Consider the following 26,273-nt stretch of genomic DNA (forward strand, 5'->3'; position numbering starts at 1 on the left):
CTATCTAGTATTCTAAGAATAATAATTTTATTTTTATATACCGCCAAAGCCGTAGTAGTTCGAGGCGGTTTACAACAAGAAGAGCTGGACAGTCAGCGAAAAAAATAACTATGAAGTCTTTGAATACATGAATATTTGTAGGGAGGGAGAGAGACAGAGTAAAAAAGTTACAATAGTCATTACCCTATCACTACTGCTACTTATCATTTCTATAGCGCTGCTAGATGTACGCAGATGTGTACATTAAACATGTAAGAGACAATCCCTGATCAATAGAACTTACAATTCTGCAAATGCGATGCTAAACTACCTGGAGAGGAACACGCTCTATCTGTTGGGAATGCAAATGTTCTACCTAAGATATGAGGGAAATTTGCTTTGTAAAATGTTCCGAGGGGAAAAAAAACATGTAAAAATTTTCCAGAAAAGCCATATCTGACATGTGGGAAATAGTTTAAAATGGACCTTTATTAGTTTGCCCATTTTATTTTACCAAATCAGAGTGATACAAATGTCCTTGTGGTGACCGGTCTAAATTTACAACATAGAATTGTAATACAGTAGCATATATATCTATATCCTTTTCTGTGTAACTTACAAATAATGTTATGCAACTTCTTTTTCCAGGTGGTGCTTTGTGAATTTCATTCAGTGTTTCTATCCCAGAAAGGACTGGTTTACACTTGTGGACACGGCCAAGGAGGTCGCCTAGGTCATGGAGATGAACTAACATATCTGGTGTGTTAAAATTTCAGCCTGGAAAACACTTTATCTGATATTGGATAACTGACAAATCTTTTATCGGTGTTTGTAGAGCAGAAATATATGGTAGATGGGTCCCTGCTTCTTGTGACTTAAAATCTAATAAAGACAGACATAATGTATGGGGGGGGGCAGAGCTTTCCTTTAAACAGGTGGGCTGGCTGCTAGGAGTGAAACCTTTCTATTCTAGTTCAAGGAAGGTTTAGATAGGTTCCTAAAGGATAAGGGGATTGAGGGGTACAGATAGAAGCAGAGGTAGATTATAGAAATGGTCAGGAACCTGATGGGCCGCCGCGGGAGCGGACTGCTGGGCGCGATGGACCTCTGGTCTGACCCAGTGGGAGGCAACTTCTTAAGTTCTTATATTTTTACAAAGCTGCGATAGTGGTTTTAGCACGTGCTAGACGCTAATGCCAGCATTGAGCTGGCGTTAGTTCTAGCCACGTAGCACGGGTTTAGCACGCATGGCAATTCTGCATGCGCTAAAAACACTATCGCAGCTTTGTAAAAGGAGCCTCAATAGTTTAAATGGTAAGAATTTTGTCTGTTAGTAATAATGAGGTGGGATTTCAAGCCTAGTGTGTGTGGGGGGGGATGCTTTGTAGTTTATCTTTTTTTTTTTTTTTTAAGTTTTAAATCATCAAGTGCCCACGTACTATGCTGTCTGTGCTGCATCATCATGTGAGACTGACTTAATTAATGTATAACTTGTTAGCATACAACTTGTAAGGAAGGTGGAAGGGTATCTGAGGGCTTGAATCCTGCTGTCAATGGAGAATACATGTTCCAGGTAAGTAATTTGGTATTCTCCGAGGAAAGACAAGATTGCAAGACTTCACAAATAGGATGTACTAGCTACAGCTTACTTTTAACACAAAAAGGGGAAAACAAAAAAGGTGTATTCACTAAGTGGCCATTTTTATTACATCCATGTTGCCTTCATTTTTTTTTTTTTTTTAAGTGGGCTAGGAAAAGTGTATAAAAGGTCTGAATAGGTCTTTAGCTGTCAAAAACAGTTATATGTTGTTTGTTGGCGTTCTGTTTTTCTATTTTCACTTTTTTTTTTTTGTTAGAAAGTTCTAGTTAAAGGTTAGACTATGCTTATCTGTTTTTGGTAAAAGGAAAGTTGCTTACTTGTAGTACAATGTTCTCCCTAGAAATTTTTTCCAGCCAGGTGGCACGAAAAAGTAGCTGGGTGGGGTGGGGCGGAACGGGGAAATTTGGTGGTGGAGAAAATTAAATGTGCACAATTTTTATTAGTTAATTATTATTAATTATTTTCCAACACTCAATATGACTTCCTTTTTTAAGGTTTGACACTTAGGCAGTGTTCCAGTAGCATTTAAGCCATCCTTGAAAAAAAAGTAATGCAGATCCTCTTATTCCGAATAACTACTGACCAGTATCAAACCTTCCATTTCTTTCAAAACTACCATACTTGAGAGAAAGGTATTCAACCAACTTCAAACTCATGATGAATCAGTTAATTTTGCATCCTGCGATTGCAATTCTGCCACAGCAAATGCACTGAAGCCCATAGGAATTGAATGGATTATATAGTGCATTTCCCATGGGAGAATCACTACTGTGGCTTTGTAAAAGGGCCTTTACTGAGTGAACTCCATAGTCACCTAGACCAGTGTTTCTCAAATTCTTCAAGCCAAGTACACCCTAAGTCTAACAAATACCAACCAAGTACCCCAGCCCAAGCTCCGCCTCTGACCCCACCCCCATTATAGTACAAATTGTAATGTAATTTCTTCCATTCATTTTTCATGTACACACAATATAATCTTATTAATTCATAATGGTAACCACAAAATAAAAATAAAACCACAAAGCACACTGTACGCTGAGAAAATGTTAATCATTTACATTTGGGGGGTTTCAAAGAGGTCATGGCAGATATGCAATCAGTAACAACTATAGAAATAGACAAATTTAGTGCAAAATATAGACAGCAGATTATAAATTCTCAAAACTGACACATTTCGATCACTAAATTGAAAATAAAATCATTTTTCCTACCTTTGTTATCTGGTGATTTAATTAGTTTCTGGTTGGACTTCCTTCTGACTGCATTTCTTTCTTTCTGCCTCTTGCATCCTTCCTCTCCTCCGGACCTCAGTCCCTTCCCCAACCAACATCTCTCTCTGTCTCTCCATGAGTCCAGCTTTTCTTCTTCTCTCCTCCACCCCTATTGGCAACATGCCTCCCTCTCTCTCATTCCTCTGTTATGATCCTGCATCTCTCTGTTCTTCCTCAGGGACTCTCCCCCTCCGTCTCTTTTGTCTGCACCTCCCATAGTCCTCCTCCTGTCTGCCTCCTGTCTTTCCACTCTTTCTCTATCTTTTTTCTGCTTACAACCCCCCCCTTCCTTCCTCCCTTGTCTAGAATCTTTCCACCTCTCTGCAGTCTCTCTCTATTCCCTCTATACACCCCTAAGTCCAACATCTGCCTCCCTCTCTTCTGCCTCCCCTTTGTTTCAGGTTTCTCCCTCTCTCTATCTTCCTCCTGCTAACATTTTGAGTCCTCCCACCTTTGCAGCAGGGGAGGGAATGAGAGAGAGACGGATGCATGTTGCCAATGGGGGATGAGGAGAAAAGAAGAAAAGCTGGACTCAGAGGGACTCCAGAAATACATTCACAGATTCGCAATACAGGTTAAAATTCAAAACAAACAACAAAGATTCATACCAGTGCACAGTTTTAGTTCTATGCGAGCCCCAAACATCTCTGAACAAAACTCTCCCTTTCTTCCCTTCCCACCTACTTGCCCAGGACTAAACCCTTTCCATATGTTCAAATGCATTGTAAAATTAAATAAAATGAAACCCACCCCCCTCCCTTCTTAATAAGATTTTTATTATAGGAAAATGATTTCATTCATTACAGAAATCTGCTAATGGTCCCCAGATCTTCTGAAACTTGCCAAAATAACCTCTCTGTGTTAATAACAACGTTTGCAACTCCTCTCAACTGTCTCACTCTTATGTCGTCCAACTTTAACCCATATGTATGAATAAACAACCAGATCTGTAACTCCTCTGGTACATTCCACTCCATGTATGTTAATTTGTAATAAAACAACAAGGCAAGTGGTCCACCAAAGAATCCAACTTGAAACAAAAGAAGATAGGCAGACAATAAGGAAATTCAAATCAGGTTCCGTGGGAGAAGGGAAGCCGGCATGCATAGTGTTACCATTAGAGCCCCGGAGGATGGGTTCAAATCGCTTAAAAAAAAAAAAAAAAAAGTTAGGCTGAGGTGGGAGTAATAAGAGCATAAAAATAGCTTTACTGGGTCAGACCATTGATCCATCAAGGCCCGGAAGCCTGTTCTCACAGTGGCCAATCCAGGTCACTAGTACCTGGCCAAAACCCAAGGAGTAGCAACATTCCGTTCAGAATCCTAAAGAATAGCAAGCTTCCGGAACCCCAAAGAGTATCAACATTTCATGCTACCGATCCAGAGCAAGCAGTGGCTTCCCCCATGTCTTTTTCAATAACAGACTATGGACTTTTTCTCTAGGAAACTGTCCAAGCTTTCCTTAAAACCAGCTACATTAACAGCTCTTACCACATCTTCTGGCAATGTGTTCCAGAGCTTAAATAGTATTTTCTGAGTGAAAAAAATTTCCTCTTATTGGTTTTAAAAATATTTCTCTGTAACTTCGAGAAAATGGAAATTTGATAGGTAGCTGAAAAATAAAAAAGAGGAGAAGGGTAAGAAAGAGGCAGTTAGTGAGAGAGTCTTTTTTGTTTACAACACAGCACCAGTGTGGAGTTGGAAAGGGGTGGCGGTGGGGGGCTGAAGAGGCTATAAAAAAAACAACTCCATCAGGCCATTAAAAAAAAAAAAGGAAAGAAAACACCTGATTGGGCAGGAAAAGTGAATTGAATCAAAAAATCAATTCAATAGGCCGAATCAAAACATTTTTTCTATGAATTGGGATCACCTTAAACCTTAATTCCTAGTTTCCATTCAGCAAATTAAAATGAATGAATCAGTTAATTGAGCAGAGATGAAATATAAATCCCAAAAGAAACATGATAAAATGAACTGTTCGTTGTGATTAACTCTAAACTCAAAAGGTTCATTTCAAAATGAAAGGACAACTCAAACTTTTCTACAAGCTTTAAGACCCAATACAATACAAGCACTTGCTAGGTGCTGAATTCCACATTCAAATAGATCTGTAATATTACTTAAAACAGATTAGAAAGCATAATCCTATCTTTAAATGACAAAAAAAGTATAAAACTCAATTCACCTTACCTTTTTTTTTCCAATTCTTTATTCATTTTTCTCATCTTCCATCAAGTGTACAATATTACATCAATTAATTCATACACATCACTTGAAATTCTTTCTATTATCATCTGAAGTACATAAATTATCCCCTCCCCCCACCCACCCTATTCACAGATATTATAATAAAAAGTTAACATATATATGCTATCTTCATAATTATTGATTAAACCTATATTATAACAATAACCCCCCTCACATAATTATAATTATACTTTCAATGTAAAAAGGCATCTTATCATTACAATAATAAATTATAATAAATTCACCTTACCTTAATAGGAGCTGTAGAAAACTTAACCTTGTGCTATGGGTCTGGATGTTCTTCCTCAGAAATCCTGGTGACTGCAGGACAATTGCGCGCTAAACATTTGCATGCCAATGCGCACTGAGACCCGACAATTCTTTTATTTTTGACGGTTATGAAGTAACCCTGATTTTTGAGGGGGGCACTACACTTAAAACATTCAGTTGCTATTTGTTCTTTCTCCCCCCTCAAAAAACAGGGTTACTTATAATCCTCAAAAATAAAAAATTGTTGGGTCTCAGTGCGTGCTAGTGCGCAAATTTCCGCTGTTATCACTGGATTCCTCAATATCAATATTAACTAAAAAAAACCTCTCTAACCTCTTGGATATGGGCCCCCGCATTGCCGATTGATTTGTGTGCTTCCGGCGGCTCTTCATCCTCTTCATCATCACCGTCCTCCAGACAGGCGGGTAAGATCAGCAATGCGGCCCCTCCCCCATCCCCCCCATTGACGAAAAGTAAAAAAAAATATTAAAAAAAAAAATTTGCTCTCCTTCAGCAGGCCCCAGGCATGTGCCTACTGATACTAACAAGACTGACTCGGGACACGATGTTCTCTATCTCAAAGAACTCGTGGGCCTTTATGGAAGTGCATTCTACGGGGAGAGAAGTGGAAGACAGCTGGCCCCACATACCCAACGGTTTTCTCCGGGGCAGCCAACACCGGAGGCACTGGCAACTTCCCCAGAAAGTGATGCGGGAGAATGCAAAGAGTTCCCACTGCACAGCGCTCCAACGCCAAGGTAAAAAATATCGTGGCGGGAGCGACACATTCATCCAATCAAAATCTGCTCCTCATTGCTGCTGCTCTTCCTATTGGCTGAACTGATCGCAGCCTTACCTCCACTGCTTCCCACCCCCAGCTTTGCCGGCCGCTTGACGAGGATCAACTAGCTGGAGCCTTACAGACCCCGAAGCAGGGAACTTGTTTGTGTTGCCCTGAGGGAAGGGGACATAGCCAACACGGAACATTTTTTTCCCCAAAATGTTGCTTACTCAGAATGTTAGTCACTGGAAGAAAACAGCCAGGCGGTCACCTAAATTAGCCGGGTGGAACGCCCAGCTAAAAGGCCCTAGGGAGAACACTAGTAGATATTCTTTGCAGACATTAGGACACTAGTCCTCACATTTTTAGGTTCCATTGAATGTTGCCACCCCACCTCTGAGGATCAGTATCATAGAGTCCTCGAAGAACACTAGTTGTGGGTGAACAACTTTGTTTTATTGTCATGGTTTGTTCCTGTAGGATCTGTTTTAAAACAGTGTTTTTACTTGCATTTATGATCTCTTTAATGATAAGGTTTGGATAGTAGCATTTTTGAGTGAAAATGCATGATAATTTAGTTATCTATAAAATTTCAATTTGTATATTTTTTTATCTACTTGCACTTAAGGTTCCTCGACTGGTAGCAGGCCTGATGGGCCACCCATGTTCTCAGGTGGCTGCCGCCAAAGATCACACCGTGGTTTTAACAGAATGTGGATCTGTTTACACCTTTGGTTTAAATACATTTTATCAACTGGGCATTCAGCCGCCTCCTCCCAGCTGTAATGTGCCTAGGCAGGTAAGCTAATTTTTAAATTCACTTCCTAAAAGGCTATATGCTAACTAGCAAAAAGTAACTGGGTGGTCTGATGATTTAGAGCAGGGGTCTCAAAGTCCCTCTTTGAGGGCCGCAATCTAGTCGGGTTTTCAAGATTTCCCCAATGAATATGCATGAGATCTGTGTGCATGCACTGTTTCAATGCATATTCATTGGGGAAATCCTGAAAACCCGACTGGATTGTGGCCCTCAAGGAAGGACTTTGAGATCCCTGATTTAGATGCAGTACTGTGCTCTGCCATAAGAGAGAAAAGACTTGATTTATCTGGCTTGGCTTCTCTATTTCTCATGACACTTATGTGCGGGATTCAAGCCACTCCTGTATCAGGGTCTGAATGGATTCCTAGTCTCTGGTCTCTTACTCTAGATTTTGCTGTGATGATTGCTTCATAAAGGGAGGAGGATTTTTCTCAATTAAAACGTTGGGGTTGCAACACAAAAAGGTTATATAATCTAATCTAATCCTTAGATTTGTATACCGCATCATCTCCACGTTCGTAGAGCTCGACGCGGTTTACAGTAGGAGAAATAGGAAGGAACTACAACAGAGGGTTAGAGGTAGAAGTGTGAAGAAAATGAGCTTTTTGCAGTAATGGAATGACGTGGTTAAATTTATTTGAACCCAAAATAATTTTTATAGCAGTGTTTTGAATAAGTTGAAGACGTTTTATACCTTTTAGGCATATACCTTTTAATAGTGAATTACAATAGTCATCTCTTCTCCAAGCTGAAGAGCCCCAGCCGCTCTAGCCCCTCATCATAGGGAAGTCGTCCCATCTCCTTCATCATTTCTGTCGTCCTCTATACCTTTTCTAATTCCGCTAAATCCTTTGTGAGATACGGCGACCAGAATTGCACACAGTATTTGAGGTATGGCTGTACCATAGAGCGACACAAGGGCATTACTACATTTTCACCTTTGTTTTCCTGATCATTCCTCACATTCTATTTGCTTTTTTAGGTTGGGGACCATTAATAGATTTTTGCAATGAATGATATAATTTTCCCATAATAAGATATTGATAAGAGGAGGGGGTTGGGGAGTTTATTTTAATCATCTTATAATATAAATAATTTATCAATATATCTTGTTGTATTATATGCAGTTGCATAAGGAAAGGGAGGGGATGGGTTTATAATTGAGAAATAGTTGGTATACTTATTAAATATTATATACTGTTTCAAGATTATAGTAAAAGATTATGTAATGATACGTTATATATATAGTAATGTATGAAGGAATATCAAGTGTGTACGTAATGAAATTGTATAAATTTAAGTGATACACTTGTTGTTATGTGAAAAATGAATAAAAAAAACTTCAAAAAACCCCCAAAAAACATGGGGGTTGGACTCTGGGTAGCTGTAAGCAAAGGATCATGAAGCATGCTAGATGCTTGTTAGATGCATGTGCTGATTTGAGCAAGAAGCCTGAGTAGGTGGAAGATAATTTGGCAAACATTCAATGAACATGGACTTTACAAAGTCAAATGAATACATTTTTGGGGGAGTAGGGGAAGCATCAGATTGAAAGCAAAGATTTTTCTATGAGGACAAACAGACTCACCAGTCACACAAGTGGGTCACATAATGGATGCTGAATTACGTTACATTACCATTTGTATTCCACCAAAGACCTTATGGGTTCATAACAGATCATAAACATAATGCAATAATAAAATTATACATGAATAAGCATACATAATCATCAATTTCGGCCAGGGTGGGGGGTGTTGCTTAATGGCGGCAACATTTTCTGGCAGGACTGAGCTGTCGAGCCTTACTTTCCTGCCAATGCCTAAAACAATCAGTGCTCAGGCACTGACCAGAAATCAAGGCCACGACAATTCAGACCTGCCGGAATATTTTGCTCACAAATGTAGGACAGCGAGGTTAGGGAATCACTCGGCGATAATAGAGAATCGCCCAGAGTGCTTCTTTAAATATTAATGACCTCGTTGTAATACATTTGCATAGCAGGATTGGAGACTGCTAGGAAGCTCAGAAAAGACCACGGTAAGCCGTTTTGATAATCCGCTGCTAAAATACATGAACGCTAAACCGACTGGAACCAGTTTAGCATCCATGTTAAGATTTTGAGAATCTTCCCCATAGTTTTTTAATTTTACAGTAAACCCTTGGTTTGCGAGCATAATTTCGTTCTGGAAACATGCTTGCAATCCAAAACACTTGTATATCTTTTTTTTTAAATTTTTAATTTATTAATTTTCCATTCTTACAGCAATTAATTCACATATAATTAATTATTACATAACTTTTGTAATTACAATCAATACATCATATCATAAATAATAAATCCCTCCCCTTTTTTCAATTCTTATTTCCAAAAATTATACAAATCCCTCCCCAATCCTATATATCTACTACCAATGTGCTAAGAAATCTGATCAGTAGAATAATTAGTCAATGGTTGCCATATTTTCTTAAAATTATGAAGATTCCCTTGTTGTAACGCTATTACTTTTTCCATTTTGTATATATGACAGACAGAGTTCCACCAGAATGTATAATTTAATTTGGTATAGTCCTTCCAATTTTGAGTTATTTGTTGCATGGCGACTCCTGTCAATATTAATAGCAGCTTATTATTATTTGCTGAGATCGGACTCTGAGTTCTCATTGCAGTGCCAAATAGTATGGTGTCATATGAGAGTCCTACATGATTTTCTAATAACTTATTAATTTGGGGCCAAATTAAATTCCAAAAGGCATTTACACAGGGACAGAAAAAAATTAAATGATCTAACGTCCCTACTTCTATTCTACAATGCCAGCATCTATTGGATCTAGTACTATCTATCTTTTGCAGGCACGTAGGGGTCCATAACACTCTATGTAACAAGAACATCCATGTTTGATTCATAGATGCTGACCTTGTAGACCTTAATCTCCAGGACCAAAACAACTTGTATATCATAGTGACTTTCCCCATAAGAAATAATGGAAACTCAGACGATTCATTCCACAACCCAAAAACTTAAATAGAAAATACTGCTTTTCACTGAATCTCATTGATAGGTATAGAATATATTTTCATTAGGGAATATCTAATTCTAATTCTAATATGAATCAAACTCATATGACTTTAGTGATGGAAACTTTATTAATTAACATCTGCACACTATTAAAGGGGATGGTTACTGTGCACATATGAGCAGAAGCGATTTGATATCATTATGAGTAACTTATAGATTTATAATTTGTCTCCTTTTATACATATTAATATTATATGTTAAAGGATATTCAGAATAATTAGTTATTGATTATCCAAGCAAGATAATTTTAATATTATCTTAGAACCGCAAGGCACAGGCGGAATAGAAATCCGTAATGTAATGTAATGTAATGTAATTTTAGATCAATTAGATTTATACAGATTGGGAATTTGGTCGTTGAGGTTTGTGATGGGTATTTATGGAATGATTATAACAACAATAAGAGAATTATATAAAAAGATGAATATATTATAATATTGTCTTAATATTGTGGTCTGTTCGGGAATTTTCTGGACTCATCTGTACTTATATGTGTGGTTCCAAGTTATCTATGTCATTATTTAGGGGGGGATGGGTGGGATTGGGATTAACAAGGGGAATGATAATAATTGGGGGAAGTGTTTTATTCTAATGAAGAGGGTTTGGAAAATGGCATCTAATCTTGACTTATTTTGTTATTTATTCTTTACATTTGAGAAGAGATTTTTGATAATTATTAAATATAATGGAGACTAAAATTTTTTCCCTTAACGTTAATGGTCTCAATCATCCAGTAAAAAGAAAAAAAAAATGCTTACTTTCTTGAAAAAACAGAAAGCTGATATATACTTTATCCAAGAGACGCATCTTTCAGATGTTGAATCAAAAAGACTCGAAGGCGAATGGGTAAAGTACTGTTTTTTCGCCCCTGCAGTTAGAAAAAAAGCGGGGGTTGCTATTTTGATAAGTAATAAATATTCAGCTTCATTTAAAATGTTGGAGTTTGATCCCTTAGGAAGATGGATTTAGGTGGAAATGAGAATGGGAAATAATACCTTGACTTTGTTTAATGTCTACGCCCCTAATTCGAATCAAAATGATTATTTTAAATCTTTACAACAATTAATACTCCCACAGACTGCTTCTAATTTAGTTGTAGCTGGAGATTTCAATGCTGTAATGGATCCTTTTATGGATAAAAAACCAAGTAAAAATATAAAATCTTTAGGGTTAGAAAATCTGGTAAATTCTTGTGATTTAAAAGATATATGGCGAATTCTTCATTTTAATGATCAGGAATTTTCTTTTTTTTCACAAGTTCATAAATCTTTTTCAAGAATTGATTATGTTTTGGTTTCAAATTCAATGGTAAAACAGGTGTTACAAGCTTCCATTGATCCAATTATTTTGTCAGATCATGGAGGGGTATGGATTAAATGTAGTTTAGATAAACAAGAAATAAATAGATCAGTTTGGAGATTTGATAATACATTGATTACAGATTCAGTTTTTCTTGAAGAATTTAAGGAGAAGATATCTGAATTTTTCCAAATTAATAATACAGTGGATATTAACACTGAAATATTGTGGGATGTTTTTAAAGCTACTATGAGAGGTCATATTATTTCTTATTCGGCACATACTAGGAAATTATTGGTTAAACAATTCACTGATCAGGAAAATGAAATGAAATTTCTAGAATCTAAATTAATTAATAATTGGCAGAAAGATACTTTACAAGAACTATTAAAAGTTAAAGGGAAATATAATGAAATATCTTCAAGATTGGCGAGGAAAGATTTGTTTTCCCAGCAAACTTTGTATTATGGAAGTTCCAATAAGGCGGGAAGATTACTTGCAAATTATCTTAAAGCAAAAAAAAGAAGAGTAAAAATAATAGCAATTAAAGATAGTAGTGGAAATTTGCATACTCAGATTAATGATATTTTAAATCAATTTCTTAATTTTTATAAAGATTTGTATTCTTCCGAGTCTTATGCTGATAAACTTCAAAGTGGTGTGGAATTTTTAAATTTATTAGTGGGTCCAAAACTTCCTGATCATATAAAAAGAAGATTAGATGAGCCTATATCATTAAAAGAAGTAGAAACTGCATTGAAGTCTCTTAGAGTTGGATCCGCTCCAGGTGGGGATGGTTTTACAGTAGAATTTTATAAAACATTTCAAAATTCGTTACTCCCTCATTTATTAAATTTATATCAATATCAACTAAATAAAGGTTGTATTACAGGTACTATGGCAGAGTCTTTAACTATTGTTTTACCTAAGCCAAATAGAGATCCTACTTCGGTATCAAACTATAGGCCGATATCTTTAATTAATGTAGATGGAAAGTTACTGGCTAAAACTTTGGCTATGAGATTGGCTAAGGCTCTCCCTTATATAATTGATGTACATCAAACTGGATTCATTGCGAATAGACATTCTTCTAGTAACACAAGATTGACATTCCACACTTTAAATTTAACTAAAAATATGAATGAACCGGCTTTTGCCATATCTTTAGATGCAGAAAAAGCATTTGGCAGAGTGGAATGGGATTTCATGTATCAAGCTTTGGAATGGTTTGGTATAGGTTCAGGATTCATTCAAATGGTTCAGACTTTGTATAGCTCCCCTATGGCAAGATTATATATCAATAATAAATTGTCAGATCGTTTTCATTTACATAGGGGAGTTAGACAGGGTTGTCCACTATCTCCTTTGCTTTTTGATATAGTATTAGAACCCTTATTGTTAGCTATTAATCAAGCAAAGGGGATACAGGGTATTCCTCGTAATGATTGGGAATATAAGTTTTCTGCTTATGCAGACGATATTTTATTATATTTGAGAAATCCTGTTTCCTCCATTCCTTGTTTGTTAGATTTGATAGACAAGTTCGCTAAATTTTCAGGATATAAAATAAATTGGAATAAGTCTGAACTTCTTCCACTCAATGTGCATTGTTTAAAAAGTATGTTTGAGCCCTTTTCTTTCGTTTGGAAGGAAGATGGTTTAAAATATTTAGGAATATGGATTAAAAATACAGTAGATGGGGGGCGTGGCTTTGGAGCGGATGAAAATGGCTGGGTAGTGGAGTTGCTCCGTGAAGACAAGCTAGTTGACAGAGAACATAGCCGGAAAAAATTTAAATTTCACTCTGAAAAGTGAGGCAGAGGTGGATAATGGCTTCGGGAAAGCAAAACAAAATTTTGGCGGCGGGGAGCAGCTCAGGAAGCGTGAAGCGATCGAAATTTGATACAGCTACACCGCTGTCAGTTCCGTTGCCGCCGGAGGATGTAGAAAACAAAGACATAATGAAAGAAATAAAGGCGGTAAAGGAAATAATATTGGAATGCGCTAAAAATATAAAAGAAGTCAAAGAAGAGGTGGTATGTTTATCAAATAAATTACAAGCGATGGAAATGAAAGTGGATCAAATTGATAAACGAGTGGAAAAGTGTGAGGAGGAAAGTATAAAGCACAAGGAACACAGTAAGGAAATTGAAGCACTGAAAAGGGAGCTGGAAGATTTGTCCAATAGGGAACGAAGGAGTAATTTAAGGGTGCTTGGGGTCCTGGAGGGAATTGAAAAGTCAGATCCGATTGGATTTTTAATTAATTTTTTGCCCAAGGTGCTCTTGTTGCAAATAAATATCCGTTGGAAATAGAACATGCACACAGGGTCCCAACGAGATTATCAAACAGCCAAAAAGGACCACGTCCACTGATCTTTAAGCTACTTAGATATCAGCAGGTAGCTGAAATAATTAAATTAGCTAAAGATAATAAAAACTTAAAGTGTCAGGATTCAAAGATTTACATAGTGCCTGACTTTGCCAGAGCAACGGCACAAAAGAGGAAGCAGCTATTAGACTTTAGACCACAGCTGAGAAGTCTGGGTGCTAGATATGGGCTCATATACCCGGCAACTATGCGGGTCACTTATAAGAATAAAACTTTGAATTTTGATACTGCAGATAAACTTAAGGAGTTTCTGGAGCAGTGCGAATCACCAATGGCTACTTAGTAGAGATTTGGATGAAAGTATTTGTGTTCTTGGTTGAAATGTTTATTTTTTGTTTGGAATTTATATGTTTAAAAAAAAAAAAAAAGTTAAAAAAGTTAATGAGAATGAGATTCTAAAGGCATGGCTGCAGTTGGATTTCAAATACATTCCACATTCTATCTTGTCATGAGGCAAATGGAATGTAGCCTGTAAGAGTATAAGAGATGCAATATTACAGACCTTTTAAAAGACAGAGGTTAATAAGATGGATTATACTGACTTGCTGTTTGGACAGACAGTCTGAGAAACGGTGGAGGATTGTGAAAAACAGATTGAAGGAGATAAGTTCTAAATAGTACTGAGAAGGTATAAACTACAAGCAAGAGGACATTAAATAGAATGGATCTGCAAGCAAGATGAGAGTTAGACTGAGACTTTATATGCCTTACAATTATTATTTGCATAAAAGGAGAAGACTGCTGTGATATATGGAATAAGACATTGAAATGAAAATCTATAAATGCAGTAGAGGATTTTTTGAAGATGGTTCTGGTATATAGTTGGCCTGACCTTAAAATAAAAATGACAGAGATATGATGGTCAATAAAAAGGAACAGGGTTTATATATGTAGAATGTGAAAGACCTATGAATGACACCACAAGTTTGAAATTGTGGTCATTATACATCTTTATGCAAATCATTTGGAAAGGAGATTTAAGGTGGATCAAAAGATGAAACTGAGAATGTATAAACAGTAGTGTGAGAGGATAGAAATTGATATGGAACTGCAAGCAAGAGGAGATTCGGAAGGAGACATTGTGGGACATATAGCATCTCATTACAAGAAGAGGAAATTTGTTGTTATGTATGGACTATAGTTTTGAAATTGCAAATATATTAATGAAACAAGAGTCATAATATTATTGTTTGTGCTAAAAATTGGTCTGACCTTAATATAAATAATGGTGGATATGTGAGAAGGTAAAAAAAAAATAAAAATTAGAAGTTTTGGTAAAAATTCAAAGGATGTAGGGAAAGTTTGGATGTTATAATATAAGGCATATGATACAAGAGAATGTTGTGAATGGAGTGGAAATTAAAAGGGCAGCAAATATGCTAGTGTGAAAATGGGTATGGAATTTTAGGAGGGTTATGTTAAAGGGATAAAATTTGTTGTGTTTGGGGAATTATTGACTTTTTTAAAAGAAAAAGTCAGGAAGAAAGATTTCTATTATATATTTAATAATATTTAAAAGTGATATTTAATTTGAGGGTATGTGATGTAGTCTGCCATGAAAGATGGATGTGGTTTGGATGATTGTAATTTTAAAATTTGATTTGATTATTTATGTATTTCAATAATATCTTAATGGTAATGAATGAGTAAAGAAGGGAGGGTTTATGAGAGATGGGGGAAAGGAAAAGGGGAAAAAAAAAAGAGTTAAACATTGATAAAGAAGTCTTGTGTGATAAAGTGATTTTCATTTTAATATGATAATGATCTGGCTATTGGTTTAAAATTATAAATATAGCTTGTGGGGAGTTTATCTATTGCCTAGTCAAAGTGTGCGTTTCAAAGTTGGCAAATAATTCAAGGGAGGGACGGGAGGGGGAGGGGATTAAGAATATGGGAAGGGGTATAAGGGAGGGGATGGGGTCTAATAATAATTTTAAAATGGGGAAAAGAGGTTATAATATTGATGTGAGGAATATTATTGATTATTGTTTTGATTTAATATAATGACTTTAAAAATTTTTTCAATAAATGTAAATGGTCTCAACCACCCGATAAAAAGGAAAAAAGTATTGATATATTTTAAAAAACAGAATGCGGATGTCTATTTCATACAGGAGACTCACCTTAATGGAGATGAATCAAAAAAGTTAATTGGTAATTGGGTGAAGGATTGCTTTTTTGCACCAGTGGTTGGAAAAAAAGCTGGGGTAGCAATTTTAATAAATAAAAAATGTTCAGCAGGATTTAATATGGTAAAAGCAGATAAATTAGGAAGATGGGTGCATGTGAACATGAGTATGGGCAATAATACTGTGGTGCTATTTAATGTGTACGTACCTAATTCGAATCAAATTGAATATTTTAAAACTCTACAACCAATAATTTTACCACTGGATGCTAATAATTTGATAGTGGCAGGAGATTTTAATGCTGTTGTGGACCCTTTATTGGATAAAAAACCTAGTAAAATTTTAAAATCTTTAGGGTTGGATAATTTTATAAATTCTTGTAATTTAAAAGATATATGGAGAATTCTTCATTTTAATGATCGAGATTTTTCATTTTATTCACATGTTCATAAATCTTTTTCTAGAATTGATTATATTTTTGTTTCTGATGGGCTAATACAAGATGTTACACAAGCCTCTATAGAACCAATAATTTTATCAGATCATGGAGGAGTGTGGATTTCTTTAAATTTTAATGACCCAGATAATGTTAGGCCGGTATGGAGATTTAATAATGCATTGCTTGCATATCCAAAATTTTGTGAAGAATTTCAATTAAAAATGGATGAATATTTTCAAAATAATATTACAGAGGAAATATCTACAGAAATAATATGGGATGCTTTTAAGGCAACGATGAGAGGGCAAATTATATCATTTTCAGCTTATTCTAAAAAACAATTAAATAAGCAATTTACGGAATTGGAACAAGAAATAAAAGATTTAGAATTAAAATTGATTAATAAGTGGGAGAATTCTACGTTGCAAACTTTATTAAAAGCAAAATATAAATATAATGAGATTTCTTCTAATTTGGCTAAAAAAAATATTATGTGTCAACAAGCTTTGTATTATGGTAGTTCAAATAAGGCGGGAAGACTATTGGCAAATTATCTTAAAGTGAAAAAAAGAAAGATGAAATTGAATGCAATAAAAGATGAAAAAGGTGAAACTCATTTTCGGATTGGTTCTATTTTAAAACAGTTTTTAAATTATTATAAAAACCTGTATTCTTCTGAGTCTTATTTAAATAAAGAAAAAGATGGTATATAGTTTTTAAATAATATTGAAGGTCCGAAGATTCCTGATCATATAAAAAGAAGTTTGGAAAATCCAATATCTTTACAAGAATTACAAACAGCATTGAAGTCTCTTAGAGTGGGGACCGCTCCAGGTGGTGATGGTTTTACGATAGAGTTTTATAAAACATTTCAAAATACTTTTTTACCTCATTTATTAAATTTATATCAGAATCAACTAAAGAAAGGTTGTATATCAGGCACTATGGCAGAATCATTAACTATTGTTTTGCCGAAGCCAAATAAAGATCCCATGTTGGTTTCAAATTACAGGCCTATTTCGTTGATAAATGTAGATGGTAAATTATTAGCCAAATTTTTGGCTACACGTTTGGCAAAAGCTCTTCCTCATATAGTTAGTATGAATCAAACAGGGTTTGTTGCTCAGAGACACTCTTCTAATAACACCAGATTGGCATTACAAATGTTATATTTAACAAAAGAAATTGGAGATCCGGCTTTTTCTGTGTCTCTGGATGCAGAGAAAGCTTTTGATCGTGTGGAATGGACATTTATGTATCAGGCCATGGAGTGGTTTGGTATTGGTTCGGGATTTATACAAATGATTAAAACTCTGTATAGCTCTCCTGTTGCTAGATTATATATCAATAATAATTTTTCTGATTGTTTTAAATTGCAAAGGGGAGTTAGACAGGGATGTCCTCTATCTCCTTTACTTTTTGATATAGTGCTTGAACCCTTATTACTAGCTATTCAACAGGAAGAGGAGATACAGGGTATACCGCATAAGGATAAGGAATATAAAGTTTCTGCATATGCGGATGATATATTACTTCATTTGAGGAATCCTGAAACAACCATTCCAAATTTATTGGATTTGATAGAAAAATTTGGAAAGTTTTCAGGATATAAAATAAATTGGACTAAATCAGAAGTTCTTCCTTTAAATGTGCATTGCACAAAAGGATTATTTGATTCATTCCCTTTTATATGGAAAGAAGAAGGAATAAAATACTTAGGTATATGGATAAAAAACACGCTTGATGAGACAATTATAATGAATGAAAAAAGTTTATTGCAAAAAGTAACAGAGTTATGTGAGCAATGGAATCCTTTACATTTATCTTGGTGGGGAAGAGTACAAACAGTCAAAATGATGATATTGCCTGCGGTTTGTTATCAAATGGGAATGATACCAGTTTTTTTTTCAGGGGTCTTTTTACAAAAAGTTAAATAATATTCTTAGTAAATTTATTTGGCTGGGTAAAGCTGTAAGAATTGGTCTAGTGACTTTACAAAAACCAATTGAGGAGGGAGGGGTAAATTTTCCAAATTTTTATAGGTTTCATCAATCCTATATCTTGCGCCAAGGTATGTATTGGGTCCTCCCAGAACTCATGGAGAAGCTTCCAGATTGGTTATGGTTGGAGTGGCAGCTCATGTCTCCTATTAGGTTTCGTCATTTGATTAGTATTAAAATGCCTAGAATAAGAAAAAGTAATAGGATATTAATGGACACATGGACAACATTAAAGTATGTTAACAACTTAACTCCTATTACTATTCAAAAATCTACTTGTCAAAATATATGGCTGAACTCCAAGATACAAATAGGCGGTTTTATGATTGTCTGGAAGGATTGGATTGAAGCAGGAATACGTACTTTAAATGATGTTATTAATGATGGTAAGCTGCTGGAGTTTTCACAATTACAACATAAATTTGGACTTAATAAAAAACAAAGTTATAAATGGTTGCAATTGAAGCAGGCCATTCAGGCAGGGTTCCCTGAATGGAAATCTTTAAATACTCATTTTACTCTAGAATTCTTATGCTTCCAGGCAGATTTTATGGGTCACCAGGCCGCGCAGTGGTATAAAACATTGTCTGGATATTTAAATAAAAAACCAAGGACTGTACTTAGAGATATTTGGAGCATTGAGATTAAGCATCAAATTAATGCATCTCAATGGCCACGTATTTGGTCTTGGAGGATAAGATGTACAATGTCTGCGTCTATGAGGCAAACATGGTTTTTCCTGTTGCATAGAGCACTCTGGACCCCTGTTCGTTTACAAAAATTGGATTGCTCTAAGTCTAATAGATGTTGACATTGTCATCTTGAGGCTGGAACTCTAGATCATCTATTATTTTATTGTCCGTTTATTAATAATTTTTGGAAATTGATCTGGGGTCAAATAAATTGTATGTTTGAGAATCCTGTGGCCCTATCATATGACACAGTTTTGTTTGGAATGTCTATGAGGGCCAAAAGTCAAATTTCATCGAATAATAATAAACTGTTAATGATTTTAATAGGAGTTGCCATCCAACATATAACACATAATTGGAAAGACTATAGGGGATTGAATTATTGTTTTTGGTGGAGTTCGGTTTGTCAAGTGTATGAAATGGAAAAAACATTGGCAACTAAGAGAGGTTATTATAAGAAATTTAAAGTGGTGTGGGGACCATTAATTGAGTATTATAATAAATAATTGTATTTATCCCCATTAAATATGTGTAGAGGGAAGGGGGATGAGTGGGTTTTATGACATTATGAGGGGTAATATATGAAAAGGGAGGGAGGGGAGATAGTCTATGGTATAAAATGATTGTAGAGTTTCAAGTGAAGAATGTACAGTATGACTTGATTTCTTTTACACTTGATTGTATAATGTAAAAATGAATAAAGATATTAAAAAAAAAAATACAGTAGATGAGACTGTAAAAGAAAATGAAAAAAGCTGTTAAAAAAGGTTACGGAATTATGTGAGCATTGGAATCCATTACATTTATCTTGGTGGGGGAGAGTCCAAACGGTTAAAATAATGATTTTACCTGTAGTTTGCTATCAAATGGGTATGATACCAGTATTTTTTCATGGGTCTTTTTATAAAAAGTTGAACTCGATTATTATAAAATTTATTTGGCTTGGTAAAACTCCTAGAATTGCTATAGCATCTTTGCAAAGACCAATTAGGGAGGGCGGGGTAAATTTTCCAAACTTTTATATGTACCATCAAGCCTATATTTTACGTCAAGGTATGTATTGGGTCCTCCCGGATCTCATTGAGTATACTCCTGATTGGTTATATTTGGAATGGCGACTCATGTTTCCTTTACATCTTTCTCATGTGCTCAGTATCAAGATGCCCAGATTATACAAAGAAAATAGAATTCTAATGGATACTTGGAAAACATTACGATTTGTCAGTAACTTAACAGCAATTACTATTAATAACTCAACGAATCAATCCATATGGCTAAACTCCAAGATTCAAATTGGCGGTTTCAAGATCGTCTGGAAACATTGGATAATTGCAGGCATCAGAACTTTAAATGATGTAATTACTAATGGTAAGCTGCTGGATTTTACACAATTGCAACATAAATTTGGGCTTCACAAATCACAATATTTTCGTTGGTTGCAATTGAAACAGGCCATTCAGGCAGGGTTCCCTGAATGGAAAAATTTGAATACTCAACCTAGCATAGAATTTTTATGTTTTCAGGCGGACTTTCTGGGACATCAGGCCGCACACTGGTATAAAACTATTAGTGAATTGGTTAAAAAAAAGCCTAAAAATACTCTTAGGGATATTTGGAGCATTGAGATTAAGCATGATATTTCAGCATCTCAATGGCCACAAATTTGGTCTTGGAGAATGAGATGTACAATGTCAGCATCTATGAAACAAACTTGGTTTTTCTTGTTACATAGAGCTTTTTGGATCCCAGTTAGATTGCAAAAGTTAAATAGCTCTTTGTCTAATAGATGCTGGCATTGTAATCTGGGTATAGGGACTTTAGATCATCTTTTGTTTTATTGTCCCCATATCTTAGCCTTTTGGAACTCAATCTGGGATCAAGTAAATTGTTTATTAGAAAATCACATAGCATTAACATATAATGTACTTTTTGGTATGTCTATGAGAAAAAAGAAACAAGTTGTACAACTAAATGTATTAGGAAATCCAATCGTATGTAATCAGAATGTATATGCAACGTATTGTGAATGGTAATTAGTAGTAAGGAATCATTCATACCACATTTACAAAAACTCTTGACATCACACCATCTATATGAAAAATTATAAAACAACGGAGAAAAATAAACCTCAATTGTGAGGGGCCGGGACTACACAAGTACCCGAGCTAGCTCACATCATCACTGATTTATGAAAAACCTCCGTGTACATTTAAATAAATAGTTTTCATTCATGCGTGATTAACGTTTTTCAAAGATTTTTTTCAAAGATTTTTTAGTGTGAGCAATGTAAACAGAATCCAATATATTGGAACATATCAACAGGATGAACAGAATCCAAAACTGACTAAAGCATTAGCGAGGGCTACAGCTTGACTTTACAAATATGAGCAGTTGTTGAGGTGTGGGGTCTAGGACAATAGTAAGAGAAAAAACATCCACTCATCTGAAGGTGTGAAATGACTCAAAAGGTTCTCAATTCCTTGTCCCGACAGAAAAGTCTTTCTGTTTCGCCTGAAAGGCTACTTCAGGGGATAAATCCAATGTCCAAATATCACCCCGCTTCTTCCAACGCAACAGTTGTAAATCTGGCTCCTCTCAAAGAGTCAGATATCAATGTGTAATAACAAACTTTTATTGATTTTGACCGGAGTAGCCATTCAATATATTACTAATAACTGGAAAGACCATAGTAGGCTTAATTTTAAATTTTGGTGGAATTCAGTTTGTCACATATACAGAATGGAAAGATCAATAGCGGTGCAAAATGGAAATTATAAAAACTTCATTAAAATTTGGGAACCATTAACGTCCTTTTGTCATGATTGATGCCATTTTTCTAATATTTCTATATTTAATATGTAAGATAAGGGTGGGGTGGGGGGAGGGTTTCTATTATATGAAAAATAAAATTACTAGAGGGATTTCAGGATGGGAGAGGGAGGGTTATATTTGCAATTATAAGATATAACGATAAGATGTACAAGTGGTTAAATCTATGTTATTGTGTTGCAATTTTTGTACACTTGATGAAAGTTTTAAAATGAATAAAGAATTTACACAGAAAAAAAAAAAAGAAATAATGGAAACTCAGACAATTCATTCCACAACCCAAAAACTTTAATAGAAAATACTGTTCGTACTTGTATTGCAAGACCTCGCTTGTTTAGAAAGGTCACTACACTCACACAGCGTCAAGAGAAAGAAGAACCATTGGCTCAGTTGTCATGTGCGTATACTGTACGTACTCGTATTGCAAGACCTCGCTTGTTTATCAAGCTAAAATTTAATAAAACGTTTTGCTCGTCTTGCAAAACACTCGCACACTAAGTTACTCGCAATCCAAGATTTTACTGTTTGTTTGGGTTTTTTAAACTGGCTAAGTATTCACACTAAGGAAGCTTGTGTGTGTTTCCAGTCAACAAAGGACAGTTTTCAGCAATACATTTTCCTTCCATAAATAACTTTCAGTGATTGGGATTTATTAACTGCCTTTTTGAAGAGATGCATAAAATTTAAAAATTGCCCTAATAAATGCTAATAGATGCTGGCATTGTAATCTGGAAGCAGGGACTCTGGATCATTTAATATTCCACTGTCCCTGTATCATGGCCTTTTGGAAATCAATTTGGTCTCAAATTAATTGTTTACTAGAAAACCATGTAGCATTATCATATGATACAATTCTGTTCGGTACGTCAATGAGAACAAAAAGTCAAATTTCATCAAACAATAATAAACTTTTATTGATTATGACAGGAGTCGCCATACAACATATCACCAGGAATTGGAGGAATTATAGCAGACTTAACTATAGAAACATAGAAACATAGAAAAAAGCAGCAGAAAAGGGCTATAGCCCACCAAGTCTGCCCATTCCAAGTATCCCCTCCCCTGAATTTACTCCCTTAAAAATCCCACGTGAGTATCCCATTTTCTCTTAAAATCCGTCACGCTGCTGGCCTTTATCACCTGGAGTGGGAGTCTGTTCCAATGATCCACTACTCTTTCGGTGAAGAAGTACTTCCTGGAGTCGCCATGAAACTTCCCTCCCCTGATTTTCAGCGGATGCCCTTTGGTGGTCGAGGGTCCCATGAGCCAGAAGATATCATCTTCTGACTCGATGCGTCCCGTGATGTACTTATATGTTTCAATCATATCTCCCCGTTCTCTTCTTTCCTCAAGTGAGTACAGCCACAATTTTTTAAATCTTTCTTCATACGTGAGATCCATGAGCCCCAAGACCATCCTGGTGGCCGTTCGCTGAACCGACTCGATCCTCAGCACGTCCTTTCGGTAGTGTGGTCTCCAAAACTGAACACAGTACTCCAAGTGAGGCCTCACCATGGCTCTATACAACGGCATCATAACTTCAGGTCTCCTGCTGACGAAACCTCTGCGGATACACCCCATCATTTGTCTTGCCCTGGAGGAAGCCTTCTCCACTTGATTGGCAACCTTCATGTCCTCACTAATGATCACCCCTAGGTCGCATTCCGCCGTGGTCCTAACCAAGGTCTCACCATTTAGTACATAAGTTCTACGCGGGTTTCTCTTACCCAGGTGCATTATCTTGCATTTTTTATCATTGAAGCCTAGCTGCCAATTAGTTGACCATTGTTCCAGCAACAGTAGGTCGTGTGTCATATTATCAGGTAATAAGCTTTTGCCTACTATGTTGCAAAGTTTGGCGTCGTCGTCGAACAGTGATACCCTTCCTCTAAGTCCTTGCGTGGAATTCATTGTGCCATATTTACAAAATGGAAAGAACAATTGCCATACAAAAAGGAAATTATAATAATTTTAAAAAGATCTGGGGGTCATTGACAACTTATTGCAATGATTAGACACCATTTTCCATTGAAAGTACATTTATAATATGGGGGAGGGGGGTGGTATAATATGGGGGAGGGGGGTGGTATAAAGTTCTATTTAAGGTTTCATCATTAGATAAGAATGTAATATTTATACGAAATTTATGATTAAAATATTTGTGAGAAGGGTGGGTGGGGAGGGAATAAATTTATGTATTTAAGATAATAGTAGAAAAAAATTCAAGTGATGTGTATAAATTTAAATGATGTAATATTGTGCACTTGATGTAAGATGAAAAATGAATAAAGACTTTGGAAGAAAAATTGCCCTAATGCTCCTATAGGGTACTCAGTAAAATAAAAGTGTTTGTATTTTAAATGGATAGCTCATATTAATTTAAGAGTACCTGATTACTATTCAATGAATAATAAACTGCTTTCGGTGAATCTCTTCATGAAAAGGCGGTTAATAAATCTAAAGTAATAATACAGTGGTACCTTGGATTACGAGCATAATCCGTTCCAGGAGCATGCTCGTAATCCAAAATGCTCGTTTATCAAAGCGAGTTTCCCCATAGGAAATAATGGAAACTCGCTTTGATGCGTTCCCCCCCCCCCCCCCCGAGAACCGGCATTGCTCCCCTCGAAGGCCCCCCCTGCAATCAGGCACCCCCCCTGCCTCGAACTGGCACCCCCCTCACCATGATCCAACCCCACCCCCCGACACGATTGGGCACCCCCCCCCCGCCATGATCCGACCCCCCCCCCCGACACGATTGGGCACCCTCCCGACACAATTGGGCACCCCCCCGCCGCTTCTTACCCTCATCTGGGCTCTTGAAGATCGGCCTACTCGTCTGCTGGGCCTTGAGCATCTGAGCATGCTCAAGGCCCAGCAGACGAGTAGGCCGATCTTCAAGAGCCCAGATGAGGGTAAGAAGCGGCGGGAGGGGTGCCCAATTGTGTCGGGGGGGATGTCATATCGTGTTGGGGGGTGCCCAATCGTGGCGGGGGGGGTCGGATCGTGGCGGGGGGGTGCCCAATCGTGGCGGGGGGGGTGGGTCGGATTGTGGCGGGGGGGGGGGTGCCGGATCGCAGGGGGGGGGGTGCTCGTAAATCGAGCCATGCTCGGTTTCCGAGACACCGATTTTGCAAATGTTTTGCTCGTCTTGCAAAACACTCGCAAACCGGTGCACTCGTAAACCGAGGTACCACTGTAATTGGTTTAACTGAGGTTTGTTTTAACTACATTTTATATAACCTGGTATCTGAAATATGAACAACTTCATTTATATGTCGGCAGATTCAGTCAAAAAGTCTTAAAGGAAGGACTGTTGTCGGAGTATCTGCAGGAAAGTTTCACACGGTGCTGTGGACTAAAGAGGCTGTCTATACCATGGGCCTGAATGGTGGTCAGCTAGGTAAGCAAGATTTCAGGGGTCAACTTTGAAGCTGTGTTTTGGGACAAAATCTGCCTCTCAGCTTTCAAAACATACTTTTGCTTTGCAACTAGCCATAACTGCAAGTACCTGTGGGACATTTGCAACTGATTTATGAAAAAGAGTGTGCATAAATTTGAAAATGAAATCTAGGCTTGCTGTTTGCCTCCCCCTACCTAAACATGCCATAGGGATCATCTTAATCCAGTTTTAGTCATACAGGATTGCTTTGCCAGAGGATGTGATAAGAGCAGTTAATGTAGCTGGTTTTAAAAAAAATGTTTGGACAGATTCCTGGAGGAAAAGTCCATAGTCTGCTGTTGAGACAGACATAGGACCATAGCATGGAATGCTACTACTATTTGGGTTTTTGCCAGGTACTTGTGACTTGGATTGGCGTCCGTGAAGACAGGATACTGGGCTAGATGGACCATTGGTCTGACCCAGTAAGACTATTCTTATGTTCTTTTTTATCTAAATAGATTGAAACATGATGGCAGATAAAGATCAAATGGCCCATCCAGTCTGTACATCCACAGCATCCACTAACTCCTCTTTTTCCTAACAGACCCCACGTGCTTGTCCCATTCAGACATAGTTCTTGTCTCTACCACCTCCACTGGAGATTATTCCATGCATCTACAACCCTTTCTAAAAAAAAAAAAAAAGTATTTCCTTAGATTACTCCTGAGTCTATAATCTCTTAACTTCATCTATGCAATTTCATTCTGAAGTTTTCCTTCATTTGAAAAAGGCTTACCTCCTGTACATTAATGCCATGGAGATATTTAAAAGTCTCAGTTATGTCCCCCTTTCTCTTCCTTTTTTCCAGAGTATACATACTGAGGTCTATAAGTCTGTCCCCATATGCTTTATGACAGAGACCACTGACCAATTTTGTAGCAGTCTTCTGGATCAAAACCATCCTATTTATATCTTTTTGAAGGTGCGGGCTCCAGAATTGCACACAGCATTCTAAATGAGGCCTCGCTATCTATCCTCCCTTCTTGTTCCTTATCAACCATGTCATAC

At 36.6% G+C, this 26,273-nt stretch overlaps 1 protein-coding gene across 1 annotated transcript in view; it reads left to right on the forward strand.

The window, feature by feature from the left end:
- Nucleotides 1-26,273, forward strand: part of IBTK (inhibitor of Bruton tyrosine kinase) — a 239,787-nt gene that overhangs the window by 23,904 nt on the left and 189,610 nt on the right. Inside the window, 3 exon segments of the mRNA XM_033937433.1 lie at nucleotides 628-738; nucleotides 6,776-6,946; nucleotides 25,106-25,223. Of these exon segments, the coding sequence (XP_033793324.1) occupies nucleotides 628-738; nucleotides 6,776-6,946; nucleotides 25,106-25,223 (400 nt within the window).

This window comes from Geotrypetes seraphini, chromosome 3, assembly GCF_902459505.1.
Source record: "Geotrypetes seraphini chromosome 3, aGeoSer1.1, whole genome shotgun sequence".
Lineage (NCBI taxonomy): Eukaryota > Metazoa > Chordata > Amphibia > Gymnophiona > Dermophiidae > Geotrypetes > Geotrypetes seraphini.